The sequence below is a fragment of the Phyllobates terribilis genome, unplaced genomic scaffold (assembly GCF_046119375.1).
Source record: "Phyllobates terribilis strain yellow unplaced genomic scaffold, ASM4611937v1 Scaffold_472__1_contigs__length_1415193, whole genome shotgun sequence".
NCBI classification, from domain to species: Eukaryota; Metazoa; Chordata; class Amphibia; order Anura; family Dendrobatidae; genus Phyllobates; species Phyllobates terribilis.
The window spans coordinates 698,438-717,109 of NW_027363232.1; the positions used below are offsets into that span (position 1 = coordinate 698,438).

Here is an 18,672-nt window from a genome sequence, read left to right on the forward strand (position 1 = left end):
ATGAACTACATCGGCAAAACCAAAAGAGTTCCGGAGACGGATATTGCACCATATCGGTTATGTCAGACGTAGAGAGGACACAACTCTCTCGAGACACATGCTTGAGAAACACACCTTGGACCCGTTTTCTTTATACTTTCAAGCCATTGAAGTAGTACGCCCCCCCGAGAGGAGGTAATTGGGACCAACTGCTGCTTCAGAAAGAAAGTAGATGGATCCATAGAATGAAATCCTATAACCCACACTACATAAATGAAACATTGTCCTTCTCATGTTTCATTGACACATAATAACATTTTCACCCCCTATGAAACCTCTTGAACCTCGCTAGACCTAAAAACTCTCTAAAATATAATATGTAGAATCCAGTCCATGTTCTTCATAATGGATATTGGTCCACATAACTATCAAATCAGCGCCATATAGGACCAAAACTATTAAAGTTATTATACTTTAAAATCACAAAATGACCTCTTGAACAAATTGAACTTTAATAACAATTGGACAAATTTCATCAGAATTTCTTCCTTTGTTTTTAGATTATAAAATACTCATCTGAAGACTTAATAATACAGATACATCGATACAATCAGACACACTGATACAATCAGAATAAAAGTCATCCCAATGTCTATTATTATGGACATATTGATACGATCAAATGAAATGAACTTTGAGGAAATAGACGTCCGCAAGCGTTTGCTGGTGCGGAAGCAGTGACATAGCCAGATGGCATTTGTCACGATGAAAGGAAGTTCTGCATCGATGTAAGTGTAGGTGGGACGAGGTAGCACATGAAACAGGCAGATCTGTCTGTAAACAAAACAAATGACAAACTACGAACAAACACTATTAACAACTCATATCGCAACAAACTCAGAGACGACATTATAAGATGCAATGCAATATACCAGTCTCCTTCCCTAGATATAAAAGACATATTAATACTGTGAGATCGCAGTGCAGCCAAGACATCTCTGTGAGAAAAAGATCCTATTGGAAGAATGAGACGAGTCCCTGCATGATTATATGATCGCAACATGATACGCCTGCAACGCACCCGAGTCACTCGATTGGATGACAGAAGGGGGGGCGCACAAGAGGTGGCACCAACTTTCCTATAAAGTCACGCTGGTTTAGCCGCCAGACGCTGCCGGCAACCCTGCCAATAAGTTTATTACAAAACTATCGTACTATCAAACCAAAAAAGATCATAGACTGAGCCCCTGATGACCATGAGAGTCTCATATAAGAATGATGAAACGCGTAGGGCTGAGCATTTCTATAGAAAGTACTACAAGAGATGATTAGCCAGGCTACCTCAATATAAAGCTCCTAGATCAGGAGAAACAAGCACCGCACCGGTATATGACGGCAGCACTATAAAGCCGTTCTGAAGAGAATAGCACAGGACATGGTAAAATGAATATTATTAATGCCATTATCAGACTGCAGACTCACAATGAGGAGAAATGAGATGGCATGATTTCTAATAGCCAGAGGCTAAATTGAAAAGGGAGTTATAAATATAAATAAAGAGATACCCCTAGGAATTGTGACTAATCCCTGGCCTCCCAACAAGACAATATATATAAATGGTTAGCCGGTGAGATAAATTAAAACCATACACAATAGTCCTATGTTTAGGATAATTTTAGGAAATTTGTCACGGATTTTGGACACTTAATATCTTTTTAAAATATTGAATAAAGGTTATTTTTTATATTTTACTCCCATTGGATTTGACTGTGAAATACTGCAGAATTATCTTGGACCATATTTATACTATATAAAACAGTGAGGGGTCAATATTGGTTTAGTAGTTTCCATATTACTCTGGATAGGCTTCTCAGTGTCTGCGGCATGGCAGGCTGGATGGCAGCGTTCTGCTACGATCCAGCCTGCCATCTCAATGTAGCAGAGCTGGAGCCGTCGTGGGAACCATGGAAAGGTAAAGATGAGGTTCGTTAATTATTTTACAGCTATTGCAGGAGACATTGGCTTCAGCTGGAATGGGCGTGACGGTAAGTAGAGTTTAATTTAGGATATTAAAGTATTGTGTTTATTTCAATTAAAAGATTTTATTCTGGGTGTTGGTGTTTTATTCACTTTCACTATGGGGTTAGTAATGGGCGCGTCTTATAGACACCTCCTCATTACTAACCTGGGCTTGATGTCAGCTGGCATTATAAGCCGACATCAACCCCAGCCCTATTACCCCACTGCCACCGCTACAGGGCAGTGGGAAGAGCGAGGCTAAGTGCCAGAATTGGCGTATCCTATGGATGCGTCATTTCTGGGGCGGCTGAGGGATGGTGTTTCTAGCCTGGCAGGGGGCCAATATTCATGGCACCCTTCCTGGGCTATTAATATCAGCCCCCAGCTGTCTGCCTAGCCTTTGCTAGCTATTAAAATAGGGGGACCCCACGTCATTTTTTTTTGGGTCTCCCATTTTAAGATGGCGGATACACAGGTGCAAAATACTGATGAAACAATCACTCACAACCTACCATTTCATGGAGGGGGTGACTGCCTAGTATTAGAATTGCACAAAGATAGGCTTTTATAGGGTGCTGTTCACACTAGGGTAGTGCACAGTATCCGGCTTACAGCCTATTAGTTACGCCCATACTATTCGACTAGGCGGGCTTCCCGGTACTAGGGGGTGCACTTGGATAGTACCGGGCAGCCCGCCTAGTCGAATAGTATGGGCGTAACTAATAGGCTGTAAGCCAGATACTGTGCACTACCCTAGTGTGAACAGCACCCTATAAAAGCCTATCTTTGTGCAATTCTAATACTAGGCAGTCACCCCCTCCATGAAATGGTAGGTTGTGAGTGATTGTTTCATCAGTATTTTGCACCTGTGTATCTGTGGTGCCCCTGAGGGTTCGACCGCCACAGGGATGCTGCACCTCTTTAATGGGGTGTAGTGTTCCTCCTTTGAGGTAAGAACAGTGCGATGGTCAGGACCCCAGCTTCACATCCAACACCACACTTCTCCCACCAGAGGGGCCTATTTGGCACTAGGTGCTGCCCCTACTGGAAGTTGGGAGACTGAGGAACCAAGAGATAGGGGAACCACTTAGTGGGTAAGGGTGGAGGATTCACATTTTAGTGACACTTTAAATTTCATATTTAATACACAGCCATTTTTGGTTCTGGGTTCTTTGATCGTGATCTCCCTCCCTGTGTGGACCTGCAGAGGATGGAGACACGGCCCTCGTATCTTGGCCTTGGGTCGAGGGGCAGGTTGCAGATAATGTATGCCTCAGCCCGGTCAAGGACCATGACCAAGAAGGCCTGGAGCTTAGGAGTGTAGTTCCACCGCAAATGGATCCCGGGGGGATGCAGACGGAGCGGTATACGCCACCTGTCCTCGCCAACCTGATCTATTCAGAGGGATTCTGGCTGCAAGAGGGGTACCGGCACCCGACACCTGACCTTGCTACTCTATGTCCTGGTCAGGGAAGCCCGGCAGGCCCTGAGGATCCCACCGGGTAACGGAAGGAGCGGAGCTGCCACACGTACCCTTTTTCTGAGTGAAGTTCAGATAGAGATCCAGCCTATCTGACGCACCCCCTGGGCCATATTCTTTATGGGAATATCCGGAGCCGGATCAGATGGGAGTTGTAGTCTTCCGAGTGGCTGTGACCCGGTCCGTGCCCAGGGTGTCAAACTCAGTTGTATGTGGCAGTCCTACAGATGTTAATAAGTTCTTAATGTCGACTACGCCACCCGTTGTATTGCGGTCACTATGGCCGCCGCTGCAGCAGGGTCCGCTGAGGCTGATGGTGTAGGTGCAGCTTGTGATGGTATAACCCCCAACGGGTGGGGTATAGCCTCAGGGGGTCAGGTGCAGAGGATGGGGGTTGTGGTGGTGCAGCATAGGTGTTAAATGAAGACAGAGTCGGGTTGTGCAGTTTAGGGTGTTTTTACTCACTGCTGATGTTCCGGTCACTCCAGCTTCAAGTGACCTCCCGAGCCGTGCTGCATCCACCAGGTCCTGGATCCAGCCAACCCCCAAGCGAGTCCGGAGCGTGACCCTGAGCTCTCCTTCTGTCCTTTCTCTGGCCGTCCCCACTATTGATCCACCCAGGTCCAGCTCCCTCGGGCCTTCTGTTGGGAGACCCTTGGCCTTGGGTTCCCTGACCCTCCACGTGGTATGCCTTCGTGGTGGATGTGGTGGGTGGCCGTGGCAGACGCTGCCCACGGCCTCCGGTCTCTGGCTGGGGTGTGTTTTTGCCCCCACCAGCTTGGGTTCCGGTACCCTGATGCCGACTCTTCACCCGTGGATTGGATTTGGGTTCTTAGAGTCCTTTCTTCTGTTTCCCCCTCTGGGTCTCTCTTTCTTCTCCTCTCTCACTCTCTGGGGCTGCTCTGCTCCTCTTCCTCTGACTTCTCTGCAAAGGCTGACAGACTGACCCTGTTCTTAGATGGTGCCCACCTTATATACACCCTCTATGTGTGAGCTCAGGTGACCAGCACCCAATGAGCTCCTATCTTTACCCAGGCTGCTCCCCCTATCTGCCCCTACACTACTTGGGATGTTCCACCCCCCTCCCACTCCAGCCAGGAACAGACTCGGTCGTACCTGCACATTTCTAAGTGGGAGTACCGTCGGTCTGCTCCTCGGAAATGGGATGTGTGTAGTGCATGCAGCCTACCGAGCTCAGGTCCACACTCCATCCTTACCCGGGAGTGGAATATCACACCTCTGGGTTGAGGTGCAATACCCCTGTAGCAGCCGAATCCTCAGGGTGCTACATATCTACACACAGACAGGAAAGGACTCTGTCTGAAGTCTAAGAACACTCTGGTGCGGGGTTCTGATTGAACACTGGACTTACTCGGAGGTTGTCGGACCCCCCCGTCTCTGGTGACCGCAGAACTCCGCGAGGAGCAGGGAGAAGCCTTTCAACTGCAATCTCCACAGTGAGTAAAAACCCTGGAAGTTAACCTCTATGGCCTCCGGACTCTTTATTCTGCATTACACCGCACTACGCAGCACCAGGCCTCCTATACTACAACCCATCCTGTCTCTCTGCCCTGAGGCCCTGCTCCGCTTGTGTGGAGTAGTACCAACGACGGCTGCCATAACATCCTGCCTCAGCGGACTGCAGCAGCGCTGGTGGCCTTCACCAGGCGCCACAGGTGGCGTAGTCAAGATCAGCCACTCAACCCGGATAAGCACGTACCATCCTTTTTAATGTGACGGCCCTGAGCACTGGGCACGGAGCGGGTCCGGGCCATGGCTGCACCCCATCGACAATATAGGACCCGGCTCCGAGTCCCCCAACCCCCAGGGTAGGGCTTCCAGCGTCACACATATCCGCCATCTTTATGTGGGTCTGCTGCATCCTGGTAGTGCATTTGGCTTTGAAGATCTGGCCAGGAAAACACTGCTGCCCTTTCCTCACCCCCAGCATAGTGAGCGGGGGTGAGGAGCAAGGGGGAATGGGTGTGTGGAAATAATATAAGGAACAGGGAGGGATGTGTCAGGAGACAGAGTAGGGGGAGAAAAGTTTGTGCGGGCACATAATAGAGACTGGGTAATGTGGGGAAAGGGGTAACATGAAGAGACAGTGTGAGGGCATACCAAAGGAGACAGTACATGTACTGATGGTGGTTCTAGTGATGTTGTACTGTACTGATGAGGGTTGTGATGCTGTATTTCTGCATACTGCTGGTAGTTCTATTGATGTCTTTTTGTGCAGTTATTGGTTCTGATCCTGTACACATGGAACAGTCCATAACTTGTAAGATTACATGATACATGGCCATGTTAATAAAGTGTTGTGCTGTCTGAGAAGAGTTACTGTTTTTATTTGTTTTAGGAAAATTAAAGGGTTTGTTCAAGTTTGTGATGAAAGTCTGCAATCACTGACAGCATAGCTCTGAATTCTCATCGTGCGCATGTGCACTGCATGCGGTCAGGATTCTCTGGTGCTAGTGGTGAGAGCAGGAAGTCTTGAAACCACAATTATGCGAATTGCATACACATGATCACATGCCGACTAGACATGCATGGCCTCATTCTATACAAATTACTTGAGTGAGGCTGGTCACGTTTAGTTGGAATGTGGCCAGAAGTATGAAAATCTCATACTTGCATGCACATGACCTTTCAGGATTCTCCTGTACTGGAGGAAAGGTGAAAGTGTGCAGTGCATGCGCTGCGAGTATTCAGAAGTCTGCAGTCACCTAGAGTTCTTCCGACTTTAATCACAAACCTGGACAACCCTTTTAATTATACAATTAAGTACTGTAGCATGCCCAATCCTAAGAGCGTGTAATATACTCAATGTCAGGATTCAGCTCTGCTAGCTGGGTCCAGCAGACACCACATGACCACTCGTATGTGATTTTCATACTTACGGTTATGTGACAACTAGCCTTTAATCCTGCTTCTCTTCATGAAATAGGGGCTGTAGTTTTTGACTGAAATTGAGAGAATTAGGAAGAGTAGCTAGTCACGTGACTGTCAAAAAGCAAATCGTATATGAGCGGTCACATGACTACTATTCAAACTGCATGAGCGGTGTGTGTGGGGGGCGCCAAACTGAATTCCTGCTCCGGGTGCCGGAAAACAGATCTGCCTCTGCTAAGCTTGCAGATATGGTCAGAAGGTTCTGTAAGACATTGCTCTATAGATCAGATATTCTTCCAGAAACAAACCGCCTGGAAGCCTCCTTGTCAGATTTATGCTTAAGAACTAATTATATTTTACTTTAAATATTTCTAATAAAGAAAATAATCAATACAGTAATTATAATCCATAATATTCCAATATGTTATATTACTTGTGATGCGTCTGATATAGTCTAGCTTTATTAAATCATGTTTTGTTTCTGTAAAGGAAATCAAGGCTGAGCCTGCAGATATTGTTAGAAAGTTCTGTACCATGTTATTCTATAGATAAAATGTACTCACAGAAACCAGGTGTCTGGAGGTCTCCTGCAACAGACTTATCCTTGAGAACTAAGAATTGTAATGTTTAATCTGAACATGCATGGAAACTTTGTTACTGTGAGCCAGAACTTTGGTTTAGATACTGCACTCTTCTGTAACAGAGTAGCTCCCTCTCTCATTCATAGGGGTCCTGTATACACAATTTATGTCTCATCTCCATCTCTGAACTGTAACTATTATTCAAAATACATTTTTCTCTCATTCTAATCACCTGTGAATATGGATGTTTTGCTTGGAATACAGATTTCCATGTCATTTCATTATATTGTCTGGGCGTGCGTGGAAACTCCATGCATGAGAGAAATTTACATTTATATACTTCACCCTTTTGCAAGAAGGCCGACCCACTCCTCATTCCTAGAGGTTTCTGTAGAAGTGTTTTTATATCTTAGCCTTATCTATACCTTTCTTAATTGTAAGTTTATTCTAAATTAACCTCCATTTTATTCAATTACCTATGAAGACCTGGTTTGTCCAGAAGTCTGCACCGACATCTGCTATCAAGCTCATCCAGTGGCCGGTAGCATTATGGTACGGCATCCAGTGGCCGGTAGCATTATGGTACGGCATCCAGTGGCCGGTAGCATTATGGTACGGCATCCAGTGGCCGGTAGCATTATGGTACGGCATCCAGTGGCCGGTAGCATTATGGTACGGCATCCAGTGGCCGGTAGCATTATGGTACGGCATCCAGTGGCCGGTAGCATTATGGTACGGCATCCAGTGGCCCGTAGCATTATGGTACGGCATCCAGTGGCCAGTAGCATTATGGTACGGCATCCAGTGGCCAGTAGCATTATGGTACGGCATCCAGTGGCCAGTAGCATTATGGTACGGCATCCAGTGGCCAGTAGCATTATGGTACGGCATCCAGTGGCCAGTAGCATTATGGTATGGCATCCAGTGGCCAGTATCATTATGGTATGGCATCCAGTGGCCAGTATCATTATGGTATGGCATCCAGTGGCCAGTATCATTATGGTATGGCATCCAGTGGCCAGTATCATTATTATACACACTATAAGCCTCCCAATTGGCATCAAGATAACAGAACAGTAGTGTTGCGCAGACGTGCTTGGATAAGGTGTCATCTGAGCATGCTCGGGTGCTAACAAATTATCTTTTGCTTGCTCGAAAAATATGTTCACGTCGCCGCGGCTGCACACAAACTGGCAAGCCCTGCATGTATTGCGGCGGTCTAACAGCCGTGAGACATGCAGCCGCGGTGACGCAAACATTTTTCAAGCACGCCGAAGATACTCTTAGCACCCGAGAATACTCGGATAACGCCTTATCGGAGCACGTTAGCTTATCACTACAGAACAGATCTGAACAGTGCTCAGGATTCTCCTCACCTAGCACCCTGCCGAGAATAATAAATGCCTGTAGCCAATTTCCAAAAGTCCCTCCTACATTGCTCACCCTCCACCTCCCTATGCTTTTTCCCTGCTCCCACATTTCAGTGATGAAACACTCAAGAGGCAGTAAAGTAGATATAGCTGCAGTTTTCCTTTTCCAAATATTTTTAACTTCCATTTTTTAAATGAGGCCCTAATGGTCCTTGAAAGCATACACGCACGCTCCCAAGTCAGACTTTGTTGCAGACGGACAAGCCTATTTTTGGTAACAGTCTCTGCTGCCACTGGCCAAGTCCCAACACATCCTTCCGCATCATCAACCCTAACAGACCATGCTGCTACAGGCCCCTCACACTGTGGTCCCAACTGCAACACCCAGTGGCCTAAAAGATGTACCCAGGTTACCGTACGTGAGGTGTGAAAGCGTGTAACTGGCATGTCTCACCGGAGGTCATCACCACAACCCACTAATGGTCCATCCTAACTGACTCTGGGCACTCTGAGGACCTGATGCAAAGTATCTTCTGGATTAACGACCTCTGATGAAGTCTGCAATAATGAAAAATAATAATAAAAAAGTAAACGCTGCATTGCACCAGATGACCAGCAGGTGGCAATGAAGTCACAACATTAACTAGCCCCCTATTGTAGAAAACCTAAACACCATCAGGAGGTGCTGAGGCTTCATGAGAACGCGCCACCCCCAAACTTAAAAGGCTTTTCCACTATTCAGACAACTTCTCAATCACTGTTTCCCCTGAGTAAAATAATAACTATTCTACTCTGTGCCATTCCAGCAGTGTCAGCACTGGCTCTCCCGGGGTCCGCGATCCCTGCGGCCAATCAGAGGTGTCTGCACTCTCTCGTACTTTGGAGGAATTGACCGCTGCAGCTGCTCTCCCACTTCCTCCAGATGTCAATGATGTCTGTAGGAGAGGAAAGTGAAGCCAGCGCTGAATGTCACGCCAAAGATGGCTGCCCTCCTATTATATAAATCTCACTAGAACTCCACCACCAGCCTATCACATTCCTAGTTCCACATCCAACCTCCATATCAAACCCTGTAATAAACCCTTCATTACCTGGTCGTCAGGACCTCAATAAACCCAGCCTTTTTGAGGCCTAGTTCTGTACGGCCATTAATAATGCACTGGTGTAAATAATGTGTGTGAGGTAAATTGTGTGGAAAACTGGATTGTAAACAAGCAATGATTTCTTCAATTGGACTGCAATGTCCTGAACCATACGACTTGTACCAGTCATGCGACTTATGCTGCCCCAGGACTACAGCCATATTGGCCAAAGCTGTGATATCACAGAGGCACATACCAGCATGTGGAAGCATGGCGACATAGCGATGACATCACAATGGCAGGTGCCGGAATGTGGAATCCATGACATAGCGATGACATCACAATGGCAGGTGCCGGAATGTGGAATCTATGACATAGCGATGACATCACAATGGCAGGTGCCGGAATGTGGAATCCATGACAGCGATGACATCACAATGGCAGGTGCCGGAATGTGGAATCCATGACAGCGATGACATCACAATGGCAGGCGCCTATATACACAGGAGCGCAGGTGAGAGGAGACACACGGGAGCTCACAAACCACAAGGAAGGCAAGAAGAATCGATTGGAGAATAGGGACAGGAGAAGCCAAGAAGAACAGAATAACCCGCTTCTTAGCCTTCACTGAGCCATGACAAGACTGAGCGGATGGAAGCGGAGGAGGAGACCCAGGACCCCGTCACATCCACCTGACTGATGAGAAAGGGGAGAAATTATGTAGATTATGTAGCAGCATTACAACTATTCTCGTTACCCATAGCAACCAGTCAGAGCTCAGCTTTTATTAAAGGGGTATTCCCATCTCCAAAATCCTCTCCCAATATGTAGTAGGTGTAATAATAATAATATTAGATATCCATGCTTACAACCACCAGTTATCTAGTTGCTAGTGGTCGTAACCATGGATACCTAAGGTCCTGCAATGCCTGCACATGAGGGAAGAGACAGCGAAGCAGAAAAACTATTCTACATTTCTAATTGAGGTTTTTGCTAATATTATTATTACACCTACTACATATTGGGATAGGATCTTGGAGATGGGAATACCCTTTTAATCTCTGATTGCTATGGGTAACTAGGAGAGTTTGTTGTTCAGCTTTGATAAGGGATGACAGATTTTACTAGACTAAGTGGATATCTTTGGTGCAACCAGAGCAGCTGCACAGGGGGCTAATAGGTTAGGGGGTCACTCACCTTCATTTTGTTAATTCTGTGTATTGCTGTAGCAGTGCTGTGCGCGTATATTGATGCTGTGGGGCAGGGGCGTACATAGAAATCATCGGGCCCATAGCAGAAGTTTGAGTTGAGGTCTCCCCCTTCAAAAGAAATGTAAAAAAAAATTATATTTGTCAGTGTCACAGAAGAGCAGATCTCACAACTTTCCAGCCTTTACATAGTAATTTTCCCCCTGCTGAAGTCCTAGATTCCCCTCTCATTCCCACCATAACGTATGATGGCAACAAAAGTGCCCCCAAAAACAGTATGATACCCCCCATGGTGAATTCCTCTACCTTAGCCTCCACATGTACAGTAGGGTCATCAAACTTTCCCCCCTCCCCCTCAACTCCCAAGGCAAAGTAAGGTGACCACAACACAGTAATCCCCCAACTGTGACCCCCACACAGCCCTCCATGCAGTGTAATGGGCCTACATACAGTATAATGGCCCCACACTGTATAATCGTCTGCACTAGCCCTCCAAACAGTATGATGGACACCACATAGGTCAGAGTAATATTCAGCTCACCCTTGAAGGATTCCCAGTGGGTTCCATATAACGAAGCACAGGATCCAGTCTCTGCCAGATGTAGAAGCAAGGTGCATCCAAATCCAGTACAAAAAAAGTCTTTATAAGAATGATTGAAACAATGGCATTGTTGTGACACACCATTTAGGTGTAGTTGGGGGTTTGGAAGGTGCAGAAAATATGAGTCTAAGAACATGCAGAGTGTTCGAAACGCGTTCGGTGTTGCACATTTTCTGTACCTTCCAAACCCCCAACTACAGCTAAATGGTGTCACAACAATCCATTTGTTTTTTTACTGGAGCTGGATATTCACTTCAATCCAAGCATGATGGACCCCACACAATCCTTAACACTGTATAATTGCTTGCATACTGTATAATGGCCCCGCACATGACCCTTCAAATATAATGGCCCCGCACATAACCCTTCAAATATTATAATGGCCCCATATAGTATAACACGCCACCATAATCCTCCATACAATAAAATACTCACTATAGTCCTCCACAGAGCATAATTCACTTCCCCATGGTCCTCCTCACAGTATAATACACTCCCCATGGTCCTCCACACAGTAATATCCACCCCTCCATAGGGTAAAACGCAGCCCACAGTTTTCCAGTATTAGGGGCACCACGTGCTCACTGAATTTTTTTAAGAAAAATACAATACTCACCGCTCCTTGTTCCCCCACTGCTTCAGTCTCTGCAGCGCATATACTCACCTCAGCAGCTACACTATCTGACACAGCATGGAGTGCGATGAAGTGTCGTCATCGTGCCCACTGTGTCAGATGCAGGAGGGAGGGAGCATTAAATGCTGCCGTCAGTCAATACCATGGTTAATCACTAACAGGGGCATTTAAGTGTCCTGGTAGCTACTTCACTCATGTACCTCTTCCCATTGCCCCATAGAAGTGATTGTCGAAGATTTACCATGGCAGTCAGGGGCCTTAAAGAAGGATTCAATCACTGCCATCTTAGTACTCCTATAAAGCTCGGCTTCACAAGAGAATGTCAATTAAACTACATGTATATACTGCAATAATACAAAATATAGTATAAGGGGTTAAATGATCACATAAGTCCACTAAGTTAACTTAAAAATAAAGTAAAAATTGAAAAAGTTTTGAAAAATATGAACGTTTAAATTATACTTCAACCATTATGTTAAAATTCGCCCCAAAACAAAAAATGAAATGCTCTTCTTCACAAAAAACACAATCAAAATCAATGACATTTAATGCAACCCAAAAAGGTATCAAAAACAGGTCAATTCACTTGTATTGAGAGAGGCCGAACACATCCAGTCGGCACGTGATAGCGTGTATGCAAATTGCAATCTTGCGGCGCCAGTACTAGAGTAATTCTGACCGCTCGCACACTGTGCACTTTAAGGAGCCACAAGTCTGACTGCAGATGGCGCCCCAAACCTGGGCAAACCTTTTAATATACCCCAAAATTGTATCAATAAAAGCTACGCAAAATCACGCCCTCACAAAGGTCCATCAATAGAAAAAAAAATGTAAAAAGGTCTCAGAATATGGTGACCCAAACCAATTTCTTTAGTGTTGTTACATCGTTGTTTAACCACCGTGGGAGATAACCACAATACCAAACTCAAGGTGTTTTATCTCAATGACCTGGAGAATTATATTATATTCTAAAAACAAATCCTTACAAGACAATAGTGGAATTGCTTTTATCTCATTATTTCATCCCAACACAGATTTTGTTTCTCTCCACATTTCAGACATATGATAAATATATAGTTGTATAGTTTGTTTTTATCTTAGTGGTGAAAACATTTTATTTTATTTCATTTTGCAACAAAGAAAATTCCTCGTTTCCCATTGTTTTCTGTGGCCAAATATTTTCCTATTGGTAAAGCAAAATGAGGATTTAGTTTGTGTGAGTGAAGCTCATGTTTTTATTGACAAAAGTTTGGGGAACATAGAAGATTTTGATTGTTTTTTAAAATCATTATTTGGGTAGGTTATATGGTTATTAAAAGGGTAAATACTTGTTATGGTGCTATTATGGGTTCAATAATTTAACATTTTTATATGGCGATTGGATTAAATGATACTTCCGCGTTTTAAATTTTTATACCTTTGAAATCAGATCGGGGCCCGTCTGCCCACCGGGACAGGTGATCGGGGCCCGTCTGCCCACCGGGACAGGTGATCGGGGCCCGTCTGCCCACCGGGACAGGTGATCGGGGCCCGTCTGCCCACCGGGACAGGTGATCGGGGCCCGTCTGCCCACCGGGACAGGTGATCGGGGCCCGTCTGCCCACCGGGACAGGTGATCGGGGCCCGTCTGCCCACCGGGACAGGTGATCGGGGCCCGTCTGCCCACCGGGACAGGTGATCGGGGCCCGTCTGCCCACCGGGACAGGTGATCGGGGCCCGTCTGCCCACCGGGACAGGTGATCGGGGCCCGTCTGCCCACCGGGACAGGTGATCGGGGCCCGTCTGCCCACCGGGACAGGTGATCGGGGCCCGTCTGCCCACCGGGACAGGTGATCGGGGCCCGTCTGCCCACCGGGACAGGTGATCGGGGCCCGTCTGCCCACCGGGACAGGTGATCGGGGCCCGTCTGCCCACCGGGACAGGTGATCGGGGCCCGTCTGCCCACCGGGACAGGTGATCGGGGCCCGTCTGCCCACCGGGACAGGTGATCGGGGCCCGTCTGCCCACCGGGACAGGTGATCGGGGCCCGTCTGCCCACCGGGACAGGTGATCGGGGCCCGTCTGCCCACCGGGACAGGTGATCGGGGCCCGTCTGCCCACCGGGACAGGTGATCGGGGCCCGTCTGCCCACCGGGACAGGTGATCGGGGCCCGTCTGCCCACCGGGACAGGTGATCGGGGCCCGTCTGCCCACCGGGACAGGTGATCGGGGCCCGTCTGCCCACCGGGACAGGTGATCGGGGCCCGTCTGCCCACCGGGACAGGTGATCGGGGCCCGTCTGCCCACCGGGACAGGTGATCGGGGCCCGTCTGCCCACCGGGACAGGTGATCGGGGCCCGTCTGCCCACCGGGACAGGTGATCGGGGCCCGTCTGCCCACCGGTGGCAGCTTTTGAAAGTACTCTTAGTGTTCGGTTCTAGAACTACCCCTGGTGCTGGTGGGTGCTCCTGGAACTCCCCCCCCCCCCCTTTGTGCGGTTCTAAAACTGTCCCTGGTGCCGGTGGGCGCTTCTGGAACTACCCCTGGTGGGCGCTTCTGGAACTACCCCTGGTGGGCGGATTTAGAAGTATTCTTAGTATGCAGTCCTATAACTACCCCTGGTACCGGTGGGTGCTTCTAGAACTACCCATTGTGGGTGTTTCTAGAACTACATCTTGTTGGTGCTTCTAGAAGTACTCCTAGTGTGCGGTTCTAGAACTACCTCTAGTGTGCAGTTCTAGAACTACTTCTAATATGCAGTGCTAGAACTACCCCTGGTGCCCGTGGGGGTTCTAGAACTACCCCTGGTGCCGTGAGCAGTTCTAGAACTTCTTTTAGTGTGCACTTCTAGAACGACTCCAGGTGGGCGCTTCTAGAACTACCCCTGGAGGGCAGTTCTAATACTGCTCCTGGTGGGCGTTTTTAGAACTAGCCCCAGCGTGGGCGCTTCTAGACCTACCCCTGGTGGGCGATTATAAAACTACCCACAGTGTAGTGTGCGGTTCTAATACTGTTCCAGGTGGGCGCTTCTAGAACTACATCTTGTGGGCGCTTCTAGAAGTACTCCTAGTGTGCAGTTCTAGAACTACCCCTGCTGCAGGTGGGCGGTTCTAGAACTACCTCTATTGTGCAGTTCTCGAACTACTGCTAATATGCAGTTCTAGAAATACCCCTGGTGCCCGTGGGAGGGTTCTAGAACTACCCCTGGTGGGTGCTTCTAGAAGCACTCTTAGTGTGCAGTTTTAGAACTACCCCGGTGCCGTGAGCGGTACTAGAACTACACCTGGTGTCGTGAGCGGTTCTAGAACTTCTTCTAGTGTGCGATTCTAATACTGCTCCTGGTGGGCGCTTTTAGAACTTCCCCTGGTGAGCGGTTCTAGAAGTACTCCTAGTATGCAGTTCTAGAACCACCCCTGGTGTCATTGGGCGCTTCTAGAACTACCCCCTGATGGGCGCTTCTAGAAGTACTCCTCGTGTGCGGTTCTAGAACTGCCCATGGTGCAGGTGGGCGATTCTAGAACTACTGCTAATATGCAGCTCTAGAACTACCCCTTGTGCCCTTGGGGGTTCTACAACTACCCATAGTGAGCGCTTCTAGAAGTACTCTTAGTTTGCAGTTCTAGAACTACCCCCGTGCCGTGAGCGGTACTAGAACTACTCCTGGTGGGCAGTTCTAGAACTACACCTGGTGTCTGTGGGCGGTTCTAGAGCTACACCTGGTGGGTGGTTATAGAACTACCCCTGGTGCCGTGAGCAGTTCTAGAACTTCTTTTAGTGTGCGGTTCTAATACTGCTCCTGGTGGGCGCTTTTAGAACTTTCCCTGGTGGGCAGTTCTAGAAGTACTCCTAGTATGCAGCTCTAGAACTACCCCTGGGGGTGCTTCTAGACCTACCCCTCGTGGGCGCTTCTAGAACTACACCTAGTGCCGGTCAGCGGTCCTGAAACTACCCACGGTGGGCACTTCTAGAACTACCCCTCGTGGGCGCTTCTAGAACTACACCTAGTGCCGGTGAGCGGTTCTGAAACTACCCCTGGTGGGCGCTTCTAGAACTATCCCCGGTGGGCGCTTCTATTAGTACTCTTAGTGTGCAGTTCTAGAACTATCCGCAGTGCCATGTGCGGTTCTAGAACTTCTAGTGTGCAGTTCTAATACTGCTCATGGTGGGCGCTTTTAGAACTACCCGTGGTGGGCGCTTCTAGAGGTACTCTTAGTGTGCAGTTCTAGAACTACCCCCGGTGCCGGTGGGCGCTTCTAGAACTACCCCTCATGGGCGCTTCTAGAAGTACTCCTAGTGTGCAGTTCTAGAACTACCTGCAGTGCAGTGAGCGGTTCTGGAACTTCTAGTGTGCAGTTCTGGTGGGCACTTTTAGAACAACCCCCGGTGCCGATGGGCGCTTATAGAACTACCTCCGGTGGGCGCTTACAGAACTACCCCCGGTGGGCGCTTCTAGAAGTACTCCTAGTGTACGGCTCTAGAACTACCGCTGGTGCCGGTGTGCGCTTCTAGAACTACCCCTGGTGGGTGGTTCTAGAACTACCCCTGGTGCCATGATCGGTTCTAGAACTTCTTCTAGTTTGCGGTTCTAATACTGCTCCTGGTGGGCGCTTCTAGAACTACCCGTGGTGGGCGGTTCTAATACTACCCCTGGTGGGCAGTCCTAGTACTACCCATTGTGCTGGTGGGCACTTCTAGAACTACCCCTGGTGGGTGGTTCTGAAACTACTGGTGCCGATGGGCGCTTCTAGAACTACCCCTGGTGTGTGCTTGTAGAAAACCCTTGGTGTGCAGTTCTAATACTACTCCGACGGGCGGTTCTAGAACTACCCCAGGTAGGCAGTCAGAGCTACCCCTGGGAACGGTGGCCGGTTCTAGAACTACCCCTGGTGGGCGCTTCTAGAACCACCCCTGGTGTCATAGTGTGCTTCTATAGCTACCCCAGGCGGGCGCTTCTGAAACTACCCCTGGTGGGCGGTTCTGAAACTACCCCTGGTGGGCGGTTCTGAAACTACCCCTGGTGGGCGGTTCTAGAACTTCTACTAGTCTGCAGTTCTAATAACGTTCCTGGTGGGCGCTTCTAGAACTACTCCTTGTGTTTGGTTGCGGTTCTAGAACTACCCCTGTTGCCGGTGGACGCTTCTAGTACTACCCATTTTGGGTGCTTCTACAGCTACTCCTAGTGTGCAGTTCTTGAACTACTCCTGGTGCCGTAAGTGGTTCTAGAACTTCTTCTAGTGTGCAGTTCTAATAATGCTCCTGGTGGGTGGTTCTAGAAGTACTTCCAGTGAGCAGTTCAAGAACTGCTCCTGGTGGGTGGTTCTAGAAGTACTTCCAGTGAGCAGTTCAAGAACTACCCCTGGTGCCGGTGGGAGCTTCTAGAAATACTCCTAGTTTGCAGTTCTAGAACTACCCCGCGTGGGCGCTCATAGAACTACCCCGCGTAGGCGCTCATAGAACTACCCCGCGTGGGCGCTCATAGAACTACCCCGCGTGGGCGCTCATGGGAACTACCCCGCGTGGGCGCTCATGGGAACTACTTGCTTCACTCGGTGCTGACTGCCGGCAGATCGCGGTACACTGCGCTGAAGGACCTGCCGACATCAGCGTCGCGTGACCCGTCACAAGAATATGACGTCAGCGCAGGTGCTTCAGTCCATCGCAATTTGCCAGCATGAGAGGAGGAGCGCAATGGGGGCTGCCAGAAGGCAAGTATCATATTTTTTATTTTATTCTTTTTTTCACAGTTTTTATGGTACCTGGGTCCGGAGGAGAGTCTCCTCTCCTCTACACCTGGGTACCATCCGCACATTGGAACACGTGGATTGCGCATCTACATATACAGTGATGCATAGTCCATGCGTTCTAATGCAAGTCAATGGCAGCGAAAACGCAGCACTTCCACAAAATAATTGGTAGTGCTGGGTTTTTTTTCCGCAATGATAATCCGCAGCGGAAATTTCCACAGCATGTGCACAGCACATGCGGATTATCATTGGGGAACATGGCAGGCCTTCTACCATGCGGTTTTTAAGCGTTTCTGCAGCGTTTTTGCCGCTGCGGAAACACTTAAAAAGGAATCGTGGGCACACAGCCTAAGGGGACAAAAAGGAAAAAGTTTAATCTGAACATTCAAATCACTCCTGCCCCTCTATGACCAATTTTAAAATAAAACATATGGGCGTTATCCAATCAAAATATAAAAATAATTAACCTGATCAGTGAACGGCATAAAAACCAAAACCCTCATATGGCTGTATGGACAGAAAAATAAAGCAACTGCTCTTAGAAGAATAAGAAAAATGCAGAGACCGGAAATAACATGGTCAGGAAGGGGTTAAATTCTGCCACTTCTATAGAAAATTGAACCCATTTCGCTGACTGCCTTCAATGGCAGCCAAATAAGGCAGAGGGTTAGAGGAATACCGACCTTATATTGTAGACTTCTAGGATGCTTAAGAAGTGGACATTCCCTTTAAGCTACATTGTGCAGACAAAGCCATGGCAGTGTAGAAGGCCGACAAGATCTCAGTGGAAAGGCTGCAGGTTTGCGTCTGCATTAGGCAAGTTATAGAGGTAGAAGTGTTGGGACCTTGTTGCTGTGCAGGTAGAATCTGGAGCCTCGGCACCGTCCTGCGGAGCCCATACTACAGGGAGGAGGAGCAGCGCCATGTGTAGTAATCTGAGCAGGATAGTCAGTGTTCAGCCAGCACTGATGGAGACTGACACCCCAACTCATTACCCAATACATGACCGGCTTAAAGACCCTCTCCCATCAGAGCTTATCCTCTTACTATATTGTAATCAGATTATACAGCACTGCACTTACAGCTGCTCATTATACCTTTCT

General features: G+C 48.1%; 1 protein-coding gene across 1 annotated transcript in view; it reads right to left on the bottom strand.

Annotated features, from left to right (window-relative positions):
- Window positions 1–18,451, bottom strand: part of LOC141229274 (protein kinase C theta type-like) — a 98,583-nt gene extending 80,132 nt beyond the window's left edge. Inside the window, exons 1-2 of the mRNA XM_073667456.1 lie at window positions 18,253–18,451; window positions 10,601–10,722 (exon numbers count right to left, since the gene is read on the bottom strand). Coding sequence (XP_073523557.1) covers window positions 10,601–10,606 — 6 coding nt within the window. The 5' untranslated portion in view covers window positions 10,607–10,722; window positions 18,253–18,451. The remainder of the gene's footprint in view (window positions 1–10,600; window positions 10,723–18,252) is intronic.
- Between the last annotated feature and the right edge of the window lie 221 nt (window positions 18,452–18,672).